The sequence below is a fragment of the Bos indicus x Bos taurus genome, chromosome 2 (assembly GCF_003369695.1).
Source record: "Bos indicus x Bos taurus breed Angus x Brahman F1 hybrid chromosome 2, Bos_hybrid_MaternalHap_v2.0, whole genome shotgun sequence".
NCBI lineage: Eukaryota > Metazoa > Chordata > Mammalia > Artiodactyla > Bovidae > Bos > Bos indicus x Bos taurus.
This window is the reverse complement of record NC_040077.1, coordinates 1,636,345-1,655,127: the sequence shown is the minus strand read 5'-3', so window position 1 is coordinate 1,655,127 and position 18,783 is coordinate 1,636,345. Positions and strand designations below refer to the sequence as shown.

Here is an 18,783-nt window from a genome sequence, read left to right as displayed (position 1 = left end):
TTCTGGGAAGAGGAAGCTATCCAGACATACTTTGCCTTCACTCGCAGCCTTCCATTCTTGAGACCGCCTGCTCCTGCTTTTGTCTGCCAGGACTGTGTCAGTGCTGCTCTGGTGGTGTTCTCTTTGCCTGTGCTTTTCCCCTGAAGTCGGCACCTTTTCAAGAGGGCTGGACCTTCTCTGATGGGCTCTGTTGGCCCTGAGCATGGCAGCTGATGTTGGTGATGAATAAACACTCTGCCCTGATACAGTGCTTCTATCACTGTGACTGGTCATGAATGTGTCCACCAGGCACCAGTGTCTCATTTCCTTCTCTGATTAGGAGCTGTTATTTTTTTATTTTTTATTTTTTGAAATTTCTGACTCATGCTATATAGTCTGCCATAAAGAGCAGTATAAAAAGGGATTTGTTCAGACCAAAGAAAATCATATAATTAGTTCTTTTAGTGATATTAAGAAGTGCTTGTAATAAGATAATGTCCTTCTTGTAAATCAGCCGTCACCAGCTCCCTTTTTATTCCATGACAACGAATGCAAAATGTTACTCAAATTCAGATAACGTGTCTTTCTTTGCTTGCTATTAACTTCATTAATCCCTTTCTCACAGCTCCATCTCTCTCTCTCTTATTTCTCTGCCTCTCTCTCATACGAAATCTTTTCTCAAGGTAACATATTCCCAGAAATCATAATGAATGTAATGGCATAAAAAGTAACTCATGATTTCAACATTAGCTTTTGCCAGGAGCTGTTATTGAGCCATCTTCTGGGAGTGTCAGTGCATGGTTAGAAGTTGGTGGCTTTTGTAGTTACCTTTTTGTCTTTATAATTAAATGTTTTGCTACCTTATTGTGGTATAATTTGTGTACAGTTAAGTACACATATTTAAAGCTTCAGTGTGATGGATTTTTACATGTCTATACCTGTGAAACCATCACTTTCCTTTTCTGTCTCTCTTAAATACTAGTAGATGAGCAGCTAGAGAGAGGGACTTAACTGCTCTTGTCTTTAAAGTTGCATTTCCAAATCCTGAAAGTCTGTTTATTCTACTCTCTTTTAGCCTAGAATTGGTATTAAATTTTGGTGTCTTCAAATTTTGGCAGTGTTTTTACTTACATCATATTTAGTAAATTTCAAAATACTGGGTTAGTCAAAAAGCTCCCCCCCGCCCATAAGGTAAGTTCTAGGAGCACTTAGTTGTTTTTAACTTCATTCACAACAGTTTTGTTAGATTGTATTGTGACAGCTATCATATCAGCATACATTTTGTAAGAATCTTATCAAAATTGGTGAATTTTTCTGTAGCCGTTTTATTATTGAAGATGATAGAAAAAAAGCAACATTTTTGGCATATCATGCTTCATTATTTCGAGAAAGGTAAAAACGCAACTGAAGTGCAAGAAAGACTTGTGCAGTATATGGAAAAGGTGCCGTGACTGATTGAATGTGTCAGAAGTGGTTTATGAGATTTCAGGGTGATTTCTTGCTGGACAGTGCTCCACGGCCGGGTTTAACAGTTGAAATTGATAGCAGTCAAATTGAGACATTGAGAACAACGAACATTGTACTACTCAGGAGATAGCCAACATGTCTGAAGCAAGCATTGACAGTCATTTGCACCAGCTTGGTTATGTTCATCTCTTTGGCATTTGGGTCCCACATCAGTTTGGATAAAAAACCTCTTGACTGTATTTCCACATGTGATTCTCTACTTAAACATAATGCAAACATTCTGTCTTTTGTTTTAAAAACAATTGTGATGGCGATAAAAAGTGGATACTGTACAATAATGTGGAACGGAAGAGACTGTGGGGCAAGTGAAATGAACCATCACCAACCCTATACCAAAGGCCTGTCTTCATCCAAAGAAGGTGATGTTGTGTGTATGGTGGGATTGGAAGGGAGTCCTCTGTTATGGACTCCTTTTGGAAAACCAAACAATTCCAACAAGTACTGCTCCCAGTTAGACCAACTGAAAGCAGCACTTGACAAAAAGTGTCCAGAATTAGTCAACAGAAAATGCATAATCTTCCATCAGGATAATGCAAGACCATGTTTCTCTGATGACCAGGCACAAATTGTTACAGCTTGACTGGGAAGTGCTGGTTCATCTGCTGTATTCACTAGACATTACACCTTTGGATTTCCATTTATTTTGGCCTTTACAAAATTCTCTTATTTGAAAAAATTTCAGTTTCCTGAAAGACTGTAAAAGGTACCTGGGACAGTTCTTTTTTTCTTTGCTATTTTTTATTTATTTTTTTTTTAAATTTAAATTTATTTAATTAGAGGCTAATTACTTTACAATATTGTATTGGTTTTGCCATACATCAACATGAATCCACCACGGGTGTACACTTGTTCCCCATTCTGAACCCCCCTCCCACCTCCCTCCCCATACCATCCCTCTGGGTCATCCCAGGGCACCAGCCCCAAGCTTCCTGTATCCTGCATCGAACCTGGACTGGTGATTCGTTTCTTATATATTATACATGTTTCAATGCCATTCTCCCAAATCATCCCCTCCTCCCTCTCCCACAGAGTCCAAAAGACTGTTCTATACGTCTGTGTTTCTTTTGCTGTCTCGCATACAGGGTTATCGTTACCATCTTTCTAATTCCATATATATGCGCTAGTATACTGTATTGGTGTTTTTCTTTCTGGCTTACTTCACTCTGTATAATAGGCTCTAGTTTCATCCACCTCATTAGAACTGATTCAAATGTATTCTTTTTAATGGCTGAGTAGTACTCCATTGTGTATATGTACCACAGCTTTGGGACAGTTCTTTGCTGAGAAAGATAAAAGGCTTTGGGAAAATGGGATTATGAAGTTGCCTGAAAAACAGCAGAAGGTAGTGGAACAAAACAGTGGCTATATTTTAGTGAATGAGAAATGGTTTCTCAGACTTTTTTGAAAGCAGTTTTATTGAGATATAATTTGCAGATGAGCCATCCTTAAAAGTGCAGTTTGGTGTGTTTAGACACGTATACAGATTGTATACAGATGTGTAACACCACTGCAGTTGAGTGACTTTGTTCCCATGAAAGATGCCCTCTGATCCCTGGGTACCTCTAATTGGTTTTCTGTGTAGATTATGTTGGTCTTTCTTGGAGTATCATGTCATGTGTTACTGTGTCTGACTTCTTTTGTGTATTTTCTTTTTTTGAGATCTATCCCATGTAATTAATATGTGTACCAGCACTTCTACCTTTTTTTATTGTTGAGTAGTATTTTGTTGTTTGGTTGTACCACAGTTTGCTGATGGGCTTCAGTTCAGTTCAGTCGCTCAGTCGTGTCCGACTCTTTGCAACCTATGGATTGCAGCACGCTAGGCTTCCCTGTCCATCACCAACCTCCGGAGCTTGCTCAGATTCATGTCGGTGATGCCATCCAACCATCTAATCCTCTGGTATCCCCTTCTCCTCCGGCCTTCAATCTTTCCTAGCATCAGGGTCTTTTCCAGTGAGTCAGTTCTTCACATCAGGTGGCCAAAGTATTGGAGCTTCAGCTTCAGCATCAGTCCTTCCAGTGAATATTCAGGGCTGATCTCCTTTAGAATGGACTGGTTGGATTTCCTTGCAGTCTAAGGGACTCTCAAGAGGCTTCTCCAGCACCACACTTCAAAAGCATCAGTTCTTCGGCACTCAGCTTTATAGTCCATCTCTCACATCCATACATGACCACTGGAAAAACCATAGCTATGCCTAGACGGACCTTTGATGGCAAAGTAATGTCTCTGCTTTTTAATATGCTGTCTAGGTTGGTCATAACTTTCCTTCCAAGGAGCAAGGAGCAAGCATCTTTTAATTTCATGGCTGCAGTCACCATCTGCAGTGATTTTGGAGCCCCCAAAAATGAAGTCTCTCACTTTTCTGTTTCCATTGTTTCCCTATCTATTTGCCATGAAGTGATGGGACCAGATGCCTTGATCTTAGTTTTCTGAATGTTGAGTTTTAAGCCAACTTTTTCACTCTCCTCTTTCACTTTCATCAGGAGGCTCTTTAGTTCTTCTTTGCTTTTGGTCATAAGGGTGGTGTCATCTGCATGTCTGAGCTATTTCTCCTGGTAATCTAGATTCCAGCTTGTGTTTCATCCAGTCCAGCATTTCTCATGATGGACTCTGCATATAAGTTAAATAAGCAGGGTACCGTATATAGCCTTGACATACTCCTTTCCTGATTTAGAACCATTCTGTTGTTCCATGTCCAGTTATAACTGTTGCTTCTTGACCTGCATACAGATTTCTTAGGAGGCAGTTTAGGTAATCTGGTATTCCCTTCTCTAAGAATTTTCCACAGTTTGTTGTGATCCACACAGTCAAAGGCTTTGGCATAGTCAATAAAGCATAAGTACATGTTTTCCTGGAACTCTCTTGCTTTTCTGATGATCCAGCGGATGTTGGCAATTTGATCTCTGGTTCCTCTGCCTTTTCTAAATCCACCTTGAACATCTGGAAGTTCACGGTTCACGTGCTGTTGAAGCCTGGCTTGGAGAATTTTGAGCATTACTTTGCTAGCATATGAGATGAGTGCAATTGTGCGGTAGTTTGGGCAGTCTTTGGGATTGGAATGAAAACTCACCTTTTCCAGTCCTGTGGCCACTGCTGAGTTTCCCAGATTTGCTGGCATACTGAGTACATCACTTTCACAGCATCTTTTAGGATTGGAATTAGCTCAACTGGAATTCCATCACCTCTACTAGCTTTGTTGGGCTTAGTCTGTAGGAATAAATTTGCTGTGAATGTAAAAGCTCAGAGACCCTTCCTGGAGAAAAACTGTTCTCTCTTGGGATGGGGAGTTAGGAAGGGGAGCCAGGCGGCTTTCAGCTTACTAGATAGATTCTCAACCACTCTTCCAGATTGTGGTCCTTCATCACTTCCTGGAAACAGGTGCTGACAGTTTTTAGGTCTTGTGTGTGTGTGCGTGTGCACTTATCGCTCAGTTGTGTCTGATTCTTTGCAACCCCATGGACTGTAGCCCACCTGGCTCCTCAACCCATGGGGATTCTCCAGGCAAGAATACTGGAGTGGGTTGCCATGCCCTCCTAGGTCCTCTAGGTCTTGGGGAAGGGGCTTTTCTGTTGTCAGGCTGCTGCTTGACCCTCTGCACTGCTGGCTAAAAGTGTAGCCTTTTGAGTTTGCTAAGTCATTTTCCATTTCTGCTTCTTAAAGGTTCTAAGATTTTTAGGTTCCAAAATGTCTTTTCTTCCCTTCTTATCTTCGAGGCTTTATGTCTTTTTATATATTAATCTGCTTTATTGTAATTTTGGGTGGGGACAAAAGCAAGTGTATGTGTTCAACTGCTGCCTTAGACCCAGGAGTCTTTACCATAACCCTACTGTTTGACAAGTTTTTCCTTTTATTTTTGCTGCTATTAACAACACTGGGGATGAGCATGCTTACCATTGAGACTTTGTTTAAATCTATGCTTATTTCTTTTTTCACTGAAAATTAATTCACCATTTTTAAAGGTTATATTCCATTTCTAGTTGCTGTGAAATATTGGCTATATTCCCTGTGTGTTTCCTTGTAGATTATTTTATACATAATAGTTTTTACCTCTGAAATCCCCTTCTGCTATGTTGTCCCCTCCTCCCTTTCCTCTCCAGTGAACCACTGGTTCTGTATCTGTGAGTCTGGTTTTATCAGTTATATTCGCTAGTTTGTGTTTTTTAAGATTCCACATATAAATGATATCATGCAGTTTTTCTTTCTGTCTTATTTCATTAAACATAATACCCTCCAAGTCCATCCGTGCTGTTGCAAACGACAAAATTTTTTCCTTTTTTTAATGGCTGAGTAATACTTCCTTGTGTGCCTGCGTGTGTGTGTGATACATCTTCATCTGTTGTTGGACACTTAGGTTGCTTTCATATCTTGACAGTTGTAAATAATTCTGCTATGAAAATTGGGATCCATGTATCTTTTCAAATTAGTGTTTTCATTTTCTTTGTCACAATACCTAGCAGTGAAATTGTTGGTTTATTTGGTAGTTCTATTTTTAGTTTTTTAAGACACTTCCATACTGTTTTCCTAGTGGCTGAACCAGTTTTCATTCTTACCAATTGTGTACCAGGATTCCCTTTCCTCCACATCTTCACCAACATTTGTTATTTATGTTCTTAATTTATTAATAGCCATTCTCACAGGTGTGAGGCAGTACCTCATTGCGGTTTTGATTTGCATTTCCCTGGACAGAGGAGCCTCGCGGGCTACAGTCCGTGGGGTCTCAGAGCCTGACACAACTTAGCGATTGAACAACAATAACAGTTGTGGTTATAGGGCTTCTCAGGTGGCTCAGTGGTAAACATTCTGCCTGCCAAGCGGGAGACATGGGTTCCATCCCTGAGTTGGGAAGATCCCCTGGAGAAGGGAATGGCAACCCACTCCAGTATACTTGCCTAGGAAATTCCATGGGCAGAGGAGCCTGGCAGGCTACAGTCTATGGGATCACAAAGAGTCGGACATGACTTAGCAACTAAACATCAGCAGTAACAACCAAGACTAGCTATGTTGAGCATCTTTTCATGTGCTTATTTCTTTAAACAAATTTCTAGAAATAGATGGTGAGCCTAAAAGAAATACATACTTTTAATGCCAAATTGTGCTCCAGGAATGGCATGCTAATACATATTCTGACAAGATGGGTGTTTCTTTCCTGTTCTATATGAAGATATACTCAGAATGTTCTCCCTTGCCTCCACCCCACCCCGCACACACATACTTGCACATCAAGTTTAAGAAATGAAGCCGGATTGTGGTGGCGGTGTCCAGCATGACTGTGGTCGGGACGGGAATGCCGCCTTGTTCCTTGCGGCACACTTGCTCCCTCCCTGGGTCTGGTCATGTGTGGGTTTGAACTTAGGCTTTGGACTTTTTTGTTTCAGGTTACACTTCTGGCACTCCTTACAAAGTGTCCTGTTCCCCCACCAGCGGGGCAGTGCCACCGTATTCCTCCTCCCCCAACCCTTACCAGACTGCTGTGTACCCCGTGCGAAGTGCCTACCCCCAGCAGAGCCCGTATGCACAGGTAGGCCTGGGGTGCGCTGTGGGTGTCATGAGGGTCTCCTGGGCACTGTGTGTGGGGATGGGTCGGCCCCTTGGGGCTCTCACCCAGGTGTGTGCCCCTGTGGCATCTGTCTCTCTTCTTTCCCCAGCAAGGCACGTACTACACCCAGCCCCTGTATGCAGCACCCCCTCACGTCATCCACCACACCACGGTGGTGCAGCCCAACGGCATGCCGGCGACGGTGTACCCTGCTCCCCTCCCTCCGCCGAGAGGCAACGGGGTCACCATGGGCATGGTGGCGGGCACCACTATGGCCATGTCAGCGGGTGAGTCCTTGGCCCCGGGGTGCCTCCTCTGCGATGGCCTGAGGGCTGGGGGAAGGGAGAGTTCACTAGAACTCTGACCCTTGGCTTTGACTTTTCATTGCTAGAGTTGTGTGAAAGGACATCTGATCCTTTGGGAGGAATGGCATGTTATCATTTTCTTTACTTCCTCTCCTTTCTTTTCCCTTCTCCTTCAGTTGATTTTGAGTGTGGGGTTTAGAACCATGAGCCAAGTACCTTTTCCATAGACAAGACTGGCTAGCCCTCTCCAAATTTGATGAACTGAGTTACCTGGCTGTAGGGACAAGGAGTGGCCAGATCACTGTGGTGAGCATGTAGGGACAAGGAGTGGCCAGATCACTGTGGTGAGCATGTTAAAGCTTGAGCAGAAGCGGGGATATTCCATGATCTGGGGGGCTGACCCTCTTGTCCTTCCCTTTAGTGTGGGCTACCAGCGCAGGCCAGCTTGTCTTAATGGGGATGTTCTCATGAATTGCAGAAAGCCAGTCTTGGGTTCACAGAGCTAAGAGCTGCTTATAGAAATCCTTTGGCATGCACGTAGACAATTTCCCAAGGCTGCTTCTAGGTCAGGAAAATAAACCAGAGAGAGTAGAGATCCGTGGCTTGGACCGGCCTGTCTCCATGGAATCTTGGAGCATTTGAGGGCTTGGTTAAATGTCTAGGAGTGAGGTCACCTCCTGTGGAAATGTAAGTTATCTGTGCAGGGGGGCCAGGTTTACACAGTGACTGGATTGCCCATGGCTGTGACTTTTAAAGAAATGCATTATTTCCTCTTTGTTTTGTAGACTTTACTTCAGCATAAGGGAAACGTCAGAGAGGAAGGTGGTTCAGGATACCATGTGTTTTTCTGCTCAGTCTCTGATTTTATTTGGTTTTCCCACACTTACCCCAGAGGCAAAGGAGAGTCTGGCACAGATAGAAACTCAGTGTTTGAGGCACATGGAGGGAGGGGTTGGCAGGCCCTGGTGTGGGTGCACTCAGGGCGCAGGGGTCCAGGTGAGGCTGTGAGGTTTGAGGTGGTTCTTGGCTGTAAGTGGACACAGATGGCTGCTGAGTTTCCTGTATTTATAGGGAAAATAAGCTTAGCTTAAGGTACTCAGAAGCTTGCACAGTTGGGAACCTCCCTGCTTCCCTCCCTTCTTCCCAGTTAGTTATTACCATCTTAGCCATTTCCAAGTGTAGAGGTCGCTGGTGGTATCACACTGTTGTGTCACATCTCTGGAGCATTTCGTCTTGCAGAACTGAAGCTCTGTATAACAAACACCTCCCCCTCCCTCTGTTCCAGACCCTGGCAACCACCACGCTCCTTTCCGTACCATCCATTTGCCTCCACTAGGGACCTCATGTACGTGGACACAGGCAGTGTTTGTCTTTTGTGACTGGTTTATTTCACTGAGCATAATGTCCTCAAGGTTCATCCATATTGTAGGATTTGACAAATTTCCTTCCTTTTTAAGACTAAATAACATTTTTGTTTTGTTTTTGTCATCTCACCTGCAGAAGTAATTCAGTACATTTGTGTGAAGGGGAAGCACACAGGCTTCTACACACATGCCGTCACTGTGAGCCTGCTGTGTTTATACAGCCTTGGCTTGCATATAATCGGGTTCTGAGAGCACTGTGGGTCACGGCCACCCCTCTTCCTCTCTGCCTCTCTCCTTGCCACGAGGGTCAGGCAGGAGCTCTCTTTGTTGGAGGTACTGGGGCAAGGGGAGTGCTGCCCTCCACTGAGATGCTTGCTCTTCCCTCTAGGTACCCTGCTGACTGCCCACTCCCCAACTCCAGTTGCTCCCCACCCTGTCACTGTGCCCACGTATCGGGCCCCAGGAACGCCCACCTACAGCTATGTGCCCCCTCAGTGGTGATCACCCTGCAAACGTAAGTGACCAATGAAGCCCAGGCCTAGCTTTGTGACTAAAGTGTATTTTTTTAAAGTGGAGAATGGGAGATCTATGACAGTTTAAACAGTGACAAGGAAAATGATACCTGATGATTCGAAGGCGATGCCACATTTAACTTCTTGTCTTTCCTGGGACCCTACAAAGGAAGGAAGGAAGAGGAAGCCGTTTGAGTTCTTGCTGTGCACCCCTGCACTGTGCTCCTTACCTGGGCTCTGCTCTGGTCTCCTGCCTGCCTCCTGGAGGAAGGAGGATTCCAGTTGTAATTGGAAGTTCTCAGAAACCAGGCACAGTCGCCTCTTTTGCTGTTGCCCTTTCTTGTCTTAGTGGATTTCCTCCTCCTCCAGTTGAAATGGCTCCTTTACAGAGCACTGGTGCCAGAGGAGCTGTGTGTGTGACTGTGTGCCCCTCTTTCTCCCCACCCTCAGGTTTGTGGATGGAGCTGTGCAGTCACATCATGGAGGTTCCACAGCTGGTGCTGCAGGCCTTCTGCCTCCAACCAGGACTTTCTTCGTAATGCTCTCGACACTTAGCTAAACACTACTGCAGCCAGCCTAGCAGGTCCCAGCGCCCTCAGTCTCCAGTGGACTCTTTGGGTTCGTCTTACAGCAGATCCTGTTTGGTGGGCTGCCAGGCAACTTTTTAGCTAACTGTAATGATAAAAGGGAGTATTAATCTATTCTGAATCATATCTAGTTGAATGCATGTTAAAACACACACACACACACACACACACACACACAAAAAGCTTGCTCAATCTACCTGCAGTGACTGATGCAGAACCATCATATGCAAAATCCAAAGGAATGGAAAAGTATTTTACAACTTGTATCACTAATGCACTGTTGTAATGTATGCAAAGTCTTAAAGTTATAAGTGTTAAAGTGAATTTCTTCATAGAACATCTGAGATCTCTTCGATGATTCTTCAGCCTTTTGGGGTTGAGGTGGGTTGCCAGTTGGATATGTGGACTTTGACTTTCCAGCCATCTGTTCCTTTCACGCCGACCACAGTGAGAGAGAGTTGCAGGCAAGGGGAGAGTGTGGGGAGGCCCAGCACTGCTTGGGGTGCAGCCAGGTTAATGGCTTTCTTTCCATTTAGGCTTGTGGGGTCTGTGTGCTGTGGATGTTCTTAGGGATTGCCATGAAAGATTAGAGTAGGGTGCCAGTACAGTGAGGTGATATAACAGCAAAACAGTTTTCTCTAAACGCTGTCTAAATTTTTGTTACAAATCACTTATAGATGGATATGATGTTTTCTATATCTTTATTGGAAAAGTCCTATGTAAAGCTTAAATTATTTTCCTGGGATGGAAGAGAAACAGCCACACTTGGAGGAGGTATTGGCCTCTCCTTTATTTAGCTTAGGAAAAGTCATCCCTATTTTTTTTCCCCTGAGAAATGTTTTAGTCTCCTGAAAACATGTGTAGGAATTGCTGTTCTCCCTCCCACAAGGAAGGGCAACGATACCAGCTGTGTTACGAAGAAAGCTGTACATTTAAGAACTGTTAAACGGGAACAAAGCTTTGACACTGATGGTTTCTTGCAGAGAGGCAGGGCTGTGGCTGTCCTTAGGCCCCCGCTTGATGGGGACTTGTCCTGAGGATGCTTGGAGGGGCTTGTGGAGATGGGAGTGGGAGGGTGAGGCAATGGCTGGCCTGTCGTCTGTGGCCCCTTCGACCATTTCTCCTGTGGCTGAAGAGACTTGGCACAAAGCAGTGGACAGCACAGGGCCAGGCAGCATCGAAACGTGTCTGCCAGTCAGAGCATGTTTGCCTGTCATTACAGGAAGGAGTTTGTGTCTAAAATCTGAGTATTGTACATAAGAAGCCAAGAGGGGTTTTTTTTTTTTTTTTTTTGATTAAATGTCCCCAGCCTGTATCAATGGTTGTATGTGTCTGCCTGTCCTCAGATGGAGTCAGAGGGGCTGAGAGTGGTGAGGGTTTGTGGCCCTTCAGCCTGTTGGGGGTGGGGGTGCCCCTATTCTACCCTGTCATCGTTTCGAGTGCTGTGGGCCTTGGCTGGGGAGGGGACCCTAACTCTTCTTACAGCTCTGGCAGCTGATCAGGGCTCTGGCACTGGGATAGCATTCAGCCCTGGTTAGTGAGTGGGACAACTGACCGCTGAGCCTTTGGTAACTGTATTTTCTATAGTAAGTATTTGTCATAGTTTTCTTTTTCACATTTTATTTTATAAAAAGTTTAGGGATATTTTTGCATGGATCATTGTAAACAGAAGATTTATTTCTACTGTCTGTAACATAGTATGTTTACTGATAAGTACTTTAAATTGGAGAGCACTTAACCCACCTTTGTATGTATGTGTTTGTGTGTTTCTGTGTGTGTAGCAGTTATTTACCCCAGGCACACCATGTCCGCTTCAACTCATTGTTGGTTATTCTATCTGTTTAGTGGGTGGTTGGTAATGTTCTGAGGGTTCCGGGGCAGAACTGATCGGTAGCAGAGAAGTAGGTTTCCCCAGTTTAGTGTAGTAAGTGAGTTTTGTATAACTCTTTAAAAGTCCCAGTCTCTCTCTCTCTCTCTCTGTCTGTCTCTCTCTCTCTCTCACACACACACACACACACACACACACAGACTGCCTCTAAGGGTTACAGTCATTTGAATTCAGGAGGAAGTTATGAGAAGTTATGAGGCTGTTTCTTCAGTATTGTCTGAGACACAACACACAGGGTGAGTGTTTTCATGAGCACTGAATTAAATGGTGTTTTTAAGAGAAAAAAAAGAGTGGGTTGTGTTTTCTCCCCATTTACATCAACTTATAAATACTTAGCCCCCTTTAATTTCTAAAAAATCTTACTTCCCTTTTGTGAGGTTGAGCTGGGAAGCTTCATCAAATACTGCTGCATTATGGAATACCTATGTGTGGAAGTCTTTTCAATTTTGAAACTATCAGGGCATCAGTTATCAAATATGAAAGGTAGAGCTTGTCTAGCAGGTGAGAATCTGGACATAATGAATAGTAACCAAACTATCATTTGTTGTAATTTTAGCAGCATTTAGTTCCATTAAAATTAAGGAATAGAGCTTCTGTAATAAAATGCATAATTTGATATCCTAAGCACAATAGTAGAATATTCAGAGAAATTTTGCATTTTTCGTATGTGACATTCTTAATTTGAGAGTCTTTTAGCTAAATTACAGTTATTTTAGAAATTGAGACAGGCAAGTAAAGGAATTAATTCTGTAAACAGATACCATCATGGGTATTTTTGAAAAATTCTGTTCTACAGCCCTCCTCTAAGGTTTAGGAGATATGTTTCTTTTGTTTGGATCTGGGCCAGGTGACTGAACATTTTCCGATGAGTGATGATCCTCCCATCAGCTTGCTATCTGTGAGGGGTGCAGCCAGCGTCAGGGTCAGGGCCACTCATGGTAACAAGCACAGAGGCGCTTCAGGATCTTTTATGTCTCTTGTGTTCAGTCTTCTCTGAACATTTTTGTTGGTTTGGTTACTAGGCCTCCCAGTTACATTACGTGACTCTGTTTCTTGAGTGCTATGCAAATGTGGTGTTTATAGGAGCCAAGAGCAGTCCTGAGCCTCGGGCTGGGAACCTGGTCAGTGTGTGCCCCCTCCCAGACTGGGCTCTCAGTGCCTCTCCCTCTGCTGGCGTTGGCACTGCACACACAGGAAAAGGATCTGGGGGCTCGGGGTGTGCCGTCTGCAGTGCTGTCCTGTCACAGAGGGGCGAGAGCATAGCTGACACTGGACGCATCCATGTTGGGCCTGCTGTTTAAGAAGGAGACCCAGACTTCTTCACCTGAACTTGGTAGACATATGGAAACAGTATTACTCTGACCAGTTGGGCCGCCTTCTCCCTATCTGGCAGCTAACGGCTGGACGCCCCAGTTCTTGCCAGCCTGGGCATCTCCCAGACAGGATAGGACACCTGTCTGACATCCTCTGGCCATGCAAGGGTAGGCTTGAGGATGTGGGGCTTGAGGTGGGGGACAGCTTCTGGCTCTTCTTTTGGTGCTTTCTAAGGAGGGGGTGTGTCTTTAGAGCGGAGTGGTTGGCATAGGGGAAGGGCAGCCTGCGTGACTCCCTCTCTACCACATTTCAAATGTTGGCATGTTTTTTTCTCCTGAGCTGTTTAACACTCAGCCTGAGCTTTCTGAAAGGAGCCTGCAGATGACATGCTGCAGAGGAGGGTCTGATCTTTTCAGGTAGAAAGTTGCAGAGTTGATGTTTCAGAGGATTTGTCTTTCCCTACCCTATTGACTTGAAGAATAGAAAACCTCTGGTGTAATCTTATTTGAATCCCCAGGACCAACCTCCAGTCACTTGGGACAGAGACAGGAGAGCCTGGCACCTCTGCACAGGGAACCTGCAGTGAGCACTGGGAGGCTGTGCTTCCAGGATGCGTGTGTTGAGAGATGATGAGTGTCTTACTTGGCCTCCTGAGCCCTGCTGGTCTCCTGTAGGTCCTCGTGCAGACCAGTGGTTAGCAGAAGGCCAGCTCTCCTGTGTTCCTGGGGGGTTGCTGTGATGATGGCCACTCAAGAGAGACCTAAGGGAGCCACTGTTACTGACTAGGAAACGGTTGTTTTTTTTTGTTTGTTTGTTTTTAATGGTTTTCGAATACTGTTTTTTTAGACCATTCTCTTAGTACTTTTTACAAACGTAAGTCAACATTGTCTTCCAGTGTTAAAGGCACTCCCCCGCCTTTGCATTGAACTAAGGTGTCAGTCGATACAAAGGAATGGAATATCCATCCTGAGCCAATTCCATAATGTGTAAATTCTTACTATTTTAATTTTTTATGCAATCTGATGAGTAGATGAGCTCAGATTTAAAATTCTTAAAAGCACGTTTATTGTAAATTGTTATGTATTAATACTGCAGTTTTCAATAAAGATTGACTTGTGTTGCATAGTGTGATTTTCATGCTTTTTCCCTATAGGTTTTGCCTCCAGGTGGCTTGGCCTGGATGGGAGGTGGTGTAGCATCTCTCACCTTAGAAAATCCAGGGGGTTCCGGCTCAGCCCCCGTGACCTCGGCAGTGTGTACAAGTGTGAAGGCGGCGGGTTGTGGGGAAGGGGAGGGAAGCCACCCTCTCCTGGGCCCGTGGCCTCAGTCCTCCTGGCAAGAAGACACACCCTTCCCCATTTCACCGAAGGGGAAGCTCAGACCCAAAAAGATTACGGACTGCCTGTCCCCCAAACTCACATTGCTGGTAAGTTCAGCTCAACAGAGACTCTAGAAGCAGCTGGGGACAGAGGTGCTGAGACAGCTCCTAGTTTTCCTGAGCCTCTGAACACTGAGCTGCTCTCCACCAAAGCTTTGGTGGCCTGGCTTATTCCTTTAGTCTAAAGAAAGGCTTGAGGTGGAAAGGTAACGGGAGGGGAGGAGAAAATGGATAGACACCAACAGAAAACAAGGGCTGGCAGCCAGGTTATTTTTCACAGGTTTCTTTATGAAATTAAATGTGGTTTCTGCTTGGAGAAGGTATAGTGCAAGAGTGACTGTACATGCTGCTGAATTCCCGTGGGCCACAGGGGCGTCTCTGTGCTCTGCCCCATGCCAGGCCCTGGCCACCCTCTTCGGTGCCCCTCCTCCATGGGATGTGGGCTTCCTTCCAACCTACATGCCCACCAGCTTCTGGGTGGGTCAGTCCTGGGTGCTGGGCCACAGAATTCAGTCCTTATGGCTTCTCACACTCACTTAGGGTAAGGCAATCTTTCTGTGTCACTAACAATTCTCTATTGTTGGAATTTAACAACAAAATCCAAACTGGAACCAGGTAATGGAATCATCCCACAGCTGCAGGTGGACTGGTTACAAATCCTGACAGAAGTTTTCAGTTGACTATGGTTCTGTTTTCTTTCCACTATAAACAAAACACATCACAAGTAAAGAGAGGGTGTCCAGCAGCCAGGAGTGTCTACAGAGGGACTGGGAGGAAGTAACAGGCGGGCTCCGGATGTTTTTGTGCCCAGAATTCCTGGTTCCTGCCCACCAGGGATGCAGGTTGCCTGGCCCACCAGCTGGGGGCCTGTGAAGGGGGCAGGAGGGCAGAGAGGTACACAGCCTGGCTCTGCAGGTGACTGAAGGCAGAGGCGGTCTCCTGCCCAGAGAAAACAGGAGCAGGAGGGATGATTAGATGTGCAAAGAAGAGGGTCCAAAGCAGCCATCCTCACACGCGCTGGCCTGTTGGGTGGTTCTGAGCTGTGGCTCCCAGGGAGCCCTGCACAGGCCTGGAGGGTGTGGGAGGTTCACGTGCCGGGGGCCTGCCTCTCCAGCCAACTTCTTCAGCACCCCAGTACTGGGGAGGAAACTGAGAATGAGGGCACTGAGTGGACCCCATACTCAGCCCTGCTAACTTGCAGTTTGCAGAACAGAGGGCCGGATGCGGTGAGCCTCAGGTAGGAAGAGCTGGAGGCCCACCAGCAAGGCAGGTCCAGATGGTGCCACTGGTGGGGCACGGGCTCACTTGCGGAAGGGTGCCAGCCGGCTGATGCTGTGCCAGAAGGTGGATGGCTTTCGCTTGGGCTCGGCCAGCACCAGGACCTGTTGCTGAGGCAGGCTGGTGGGGAGGGCTGGGTGCTTCTGGCGTGCCAGGTAGTAAGGTCGGCCGAGGGCTGGCAGGGGAAGAGTCGGGGTCAGAGATGCCTCAGGAGTTAGGCAGTACGGGGCAGAGCCTGTAGGGGTAGACTGGGCCATCCCCAGGCTGCTTCAGACATCCCCCTTTGCTTCCCCTGGGGTTGTCCATATCCAAGGGCCTGGGCTGCCCTCCGTGGCCTGCAAGGGGTGTAACCAGGGGGGACTGGAAGGTGTGGGGCGTGGAGTTGCTCTCATGGTGATGTCTGTAGGAATGGGCTGTCAGCATCTTGGCTAGGCTGGCTGCCAAGCAGCAGTCCTGCCTGGGAAAGAGCACTGGCACTGACGCTGCTCGGGGGGTCTGTGGGGGTGGAGGGCAGGAGCATCCACCAGGTGCCCACAGTGCAGGCTTCCTCCTCAGTGGGCCCTCACAACCCACCTGTAAAGGGCAGTGGGCACCTCTGAAGACCCGGGTGCTGGCCATCACCCGCTTACCTTTGGGCTTCCCCATGGCCTGCTGCTTGCTGGCGTTCAGCATGGCCTGCTTCCTCTGCAGCTGGGTAATGGAGAAGCCTGGGAGGGGGCCACAAATGAGACACCCACTTCCCGGTGAGAACGCAACTGCCTTCCCATCTCCCCTGCCCACGGTCCTCTCGTTCTGGCACCAGCACAATTTGTGTGTGCCTGAGGGCCCAGCAGGCCGCAGGGTCTCACCCACCTGCCCCACCAGCCAGCTCTGTCCACCCAGGCAGAGGAGATGCTCTGAGGAGCTTCTCTGGGGGCCTCCCTTGCCCTCCCCCATGACTCAGCCTGACCCATTGGTGGCTACTGTCCTTTTCTTGGCACTCTAGGAGAGGCTCTGGGCCAGATCAAGGACTGACCTGGTCACTGCCTACTGTGATGGCCGGGGGACCAAGGACAGGAGGGGAATGCAGTAGGGGGATGCCTTGCTCATGTGGGATAGGGGGAGGCTTCTGGAGGCCAGTGTCCACCTCCCTCTCCAACTGAGCAGAGGCCCCGCCCTCTAGAGTATGTGCATGTGAGCAGGTCGGGGGAGCAACCCTCAGGCATGCAGACCCACAGCGAGGGTCGAAACCAAGACATGCCCCAGAGCCTCACCAAACCCCGAGATTTTCCTGATGTGAGACCTGCCTCTCACAGTTGCAAGGTCATGTCGACTTCCTTGCACCCAGGATGCAAAAAGTGCCAGGCGGGCCCTCACATGGAGCAAGGCCGAGTGGGGTCTCGCACCTGTCTCCTGGTCCAGCCGCACCTGCTCCCGCTCCCTGGCAAAGGCCTTGAGCCAGCGCTGCTTCTGCTCGGGCTTCTTGGCACACAGCAGGTGGCTCTCGCCTGAGGGGCCACAGCACAGCCGGAAGGCGTTCCTGACGCTCACATGGAGCTCTCTATCCTTCCCGTCCTCCAAGTCCACCACCTGCAGGCTGTCCATGTCCACTCGGCCCTTATAGTAGAGCACATCCCGGCGGAGAAGGTCCTGCCAGAGACAGGGTGAGCCCCTGGCCCGCCTACTTGCCCAGCGCCTCGGCCTAAACCACTCTCCTGACCACATTTAAGGCCCTGCCTCATTTTCTGCCCTGAGATTGGAAGGGCCGGTGGGCTATTAGCCAGCTCCTTGTCTCGAGAAATGACAAGCCTGGCTCGGCCCACAACTGCGTGCTGAAACCATGGCTAGGAGCTGCTGTTTCAGTTAACAGTTACTCAGCGGCGTGGTGGGGGTCTCTGAACACTCATAGTCTCGCGGGGGAGGCAGCCATGGAAACAGATCACAAGCAGGACCCGCACTGCACAGCAGAGAAAAGCAGCAGTCTGCCAGGGCCGGGCAGAGCCCGCGCTCAGGAGGGCTGCCCGGCCACGTGGGCCCGTTTTCAAGAGGGAGTAGAGGCCAGCAGCAAAGGGAGGCCTGAAGGCCGCTGGAACAGAAGATCCCAGGGTTGGGGAGGGTAAGCTGAGCTTCACAGGGAGAGAAGAGTTGGCTTGAGGCCCAAACAGGGATTTATCAGCACGGAGAATGTTCTTACCAACACTGGGCCCTGGTCAGACTGTGAGGGTCACCCTCTGGTCCCTGGGGCAGTAGGCTCCCTCTTAGACGCCTCCTTCCCCCGACTTTGGCCCAAAGCGCCTGACCAGGGAAGGGCGGCCCCGGGGAGAGGAATCGCGTGTGTGCAGCTCGTTTTCTCGGGGCAGCTGCTTCCAGCCCTCAGCCTCACTCCCGCCACAGCTGCTCTTAATAGGCCCATCCAGCAGGGAAGAGTGACTCTGGTACCTTCTTACAGTAGATGAGCTGGTGGTCAAAGAGAAAAAACATTCTCTGCTGGCTCTTGGCTTGTGGCTGTGTGACACGGGTCAGCTCCCCCGAGTGGATGAGTTCCGAGCTCCTGACCAGTAGATCTTCCCCCTGTGGAACCCAAGGGAAGCCGTGAGCTGAGTGCCCCAACCCTGGGGCTTAGAGCAACGCTCTGCTGGGCTCTGTGTCCTGCCTCCTGCTGAGTTGGTGTGGTCACTGTTGGCCTTGTCTGCCGTGGCCCCCACTGGGCCAGGGCCTGGAGCAGACCACAGAAATTGGAGGGAAAAAAATGGTGGTTTGGCCTATAAGTTGTTGTCTCTGCTAAGTGAGGCCCTACAGCAGCCAGTGGCATATTTGCATTGTAGCTGATCCCTATCGAGATATCATCAAACTAAAAGATACTCTGATTTCGAAGACTTAGTATGAAATAAAGACTGTGGCTATTTCACCAATGACATTTTATATGTTGATTACACGTTGAATTGATATTTTAGATATGTTGAGTTAAAACATTGTTAAAGTTTCTTTCACCTGTTTTTTTTTTCACTTTTAAGATGGCTGTATGTGCACATATGCTCTCAGTCATGTCTGACTCTTTGCAACCCCATAGACTGTAGCCCACCAGGCTCCTCTTTGCCCATGGAATTTTCCAGGCGAGAATACTGGAGTGGGTTG

The 18,783-nt window shown here is 47.4% G+C and overlaps 2 protein-coding genes across 4 annotated transcripts in view; one reads left to right on the top strand and one right to left on the bottom strand.

The window, feature by feature from the left end:
• Positions 1-14,136, top strand: part of FAM168B (family with sequence similarity 168 member B) — a 41,055-nt gene extending 26,919 nt beyond the window's left edge. For both annotated transcript variants that reach the window (XM_027554459.1, XM_027554463.1), the window contains 4 exons: positions 6,883-7,025; positions 7,153-7,330; positions 9,101-9,226; positions 9,675-14,136. In XM_027554459.1, the coding sequence (XP_027410260.1) occupies positions 6,883-7,025; positions 7,153-7,330; positions 9,101-9,213 (434 nt within the window). In that variant the 3' untranslated portion in view covers positions 9,214-9,226; positions 9,675-14,136. The remainder of the gene's footprint in view (positions 1-6,882; positions 7,026-7,152; positions 7,331-9,100; positions 9,227-9,674) is intronic.
• A 522-nt stretch (positions 14,137-14,658) lies between these two features.
• The window catches only part of ARHGEF4 (Rho guanine nucleotide exchange factor 4), a 328,336-nt gene continuing 324,211 nt past the window's right edge, over positions 14,659-18,783 (bottom strand). Inside the window, exons 11-14 of one of the 2 annotated variants that reach the window (XM_027554452.1) lie at positions 18,088-18,219; positions 17,055-17,298; positions 16,299-16,376; positions 14,659-15,844 (exon numbers count right to left, since the gene is read on the bottom strand). In XM_027554452.1, the coding sequence (XP_027410253.1) occupies positions 15,693-15,844; positions 16,299-16,376; positions 17,055-17,298; positions 18,088-18,219 (606 nt within the window). In that variant the 3' untranslated portion in view covers positions 14,659-15,692. The remainder of the gene's footprint in view (positions 15,845-16,298; positions 16,377-17,054; positions 17,299-18,087; positions 18,220-18,783) is intronic. The other variant, XM_027554456.1, reaches the window with a different exon arrangement.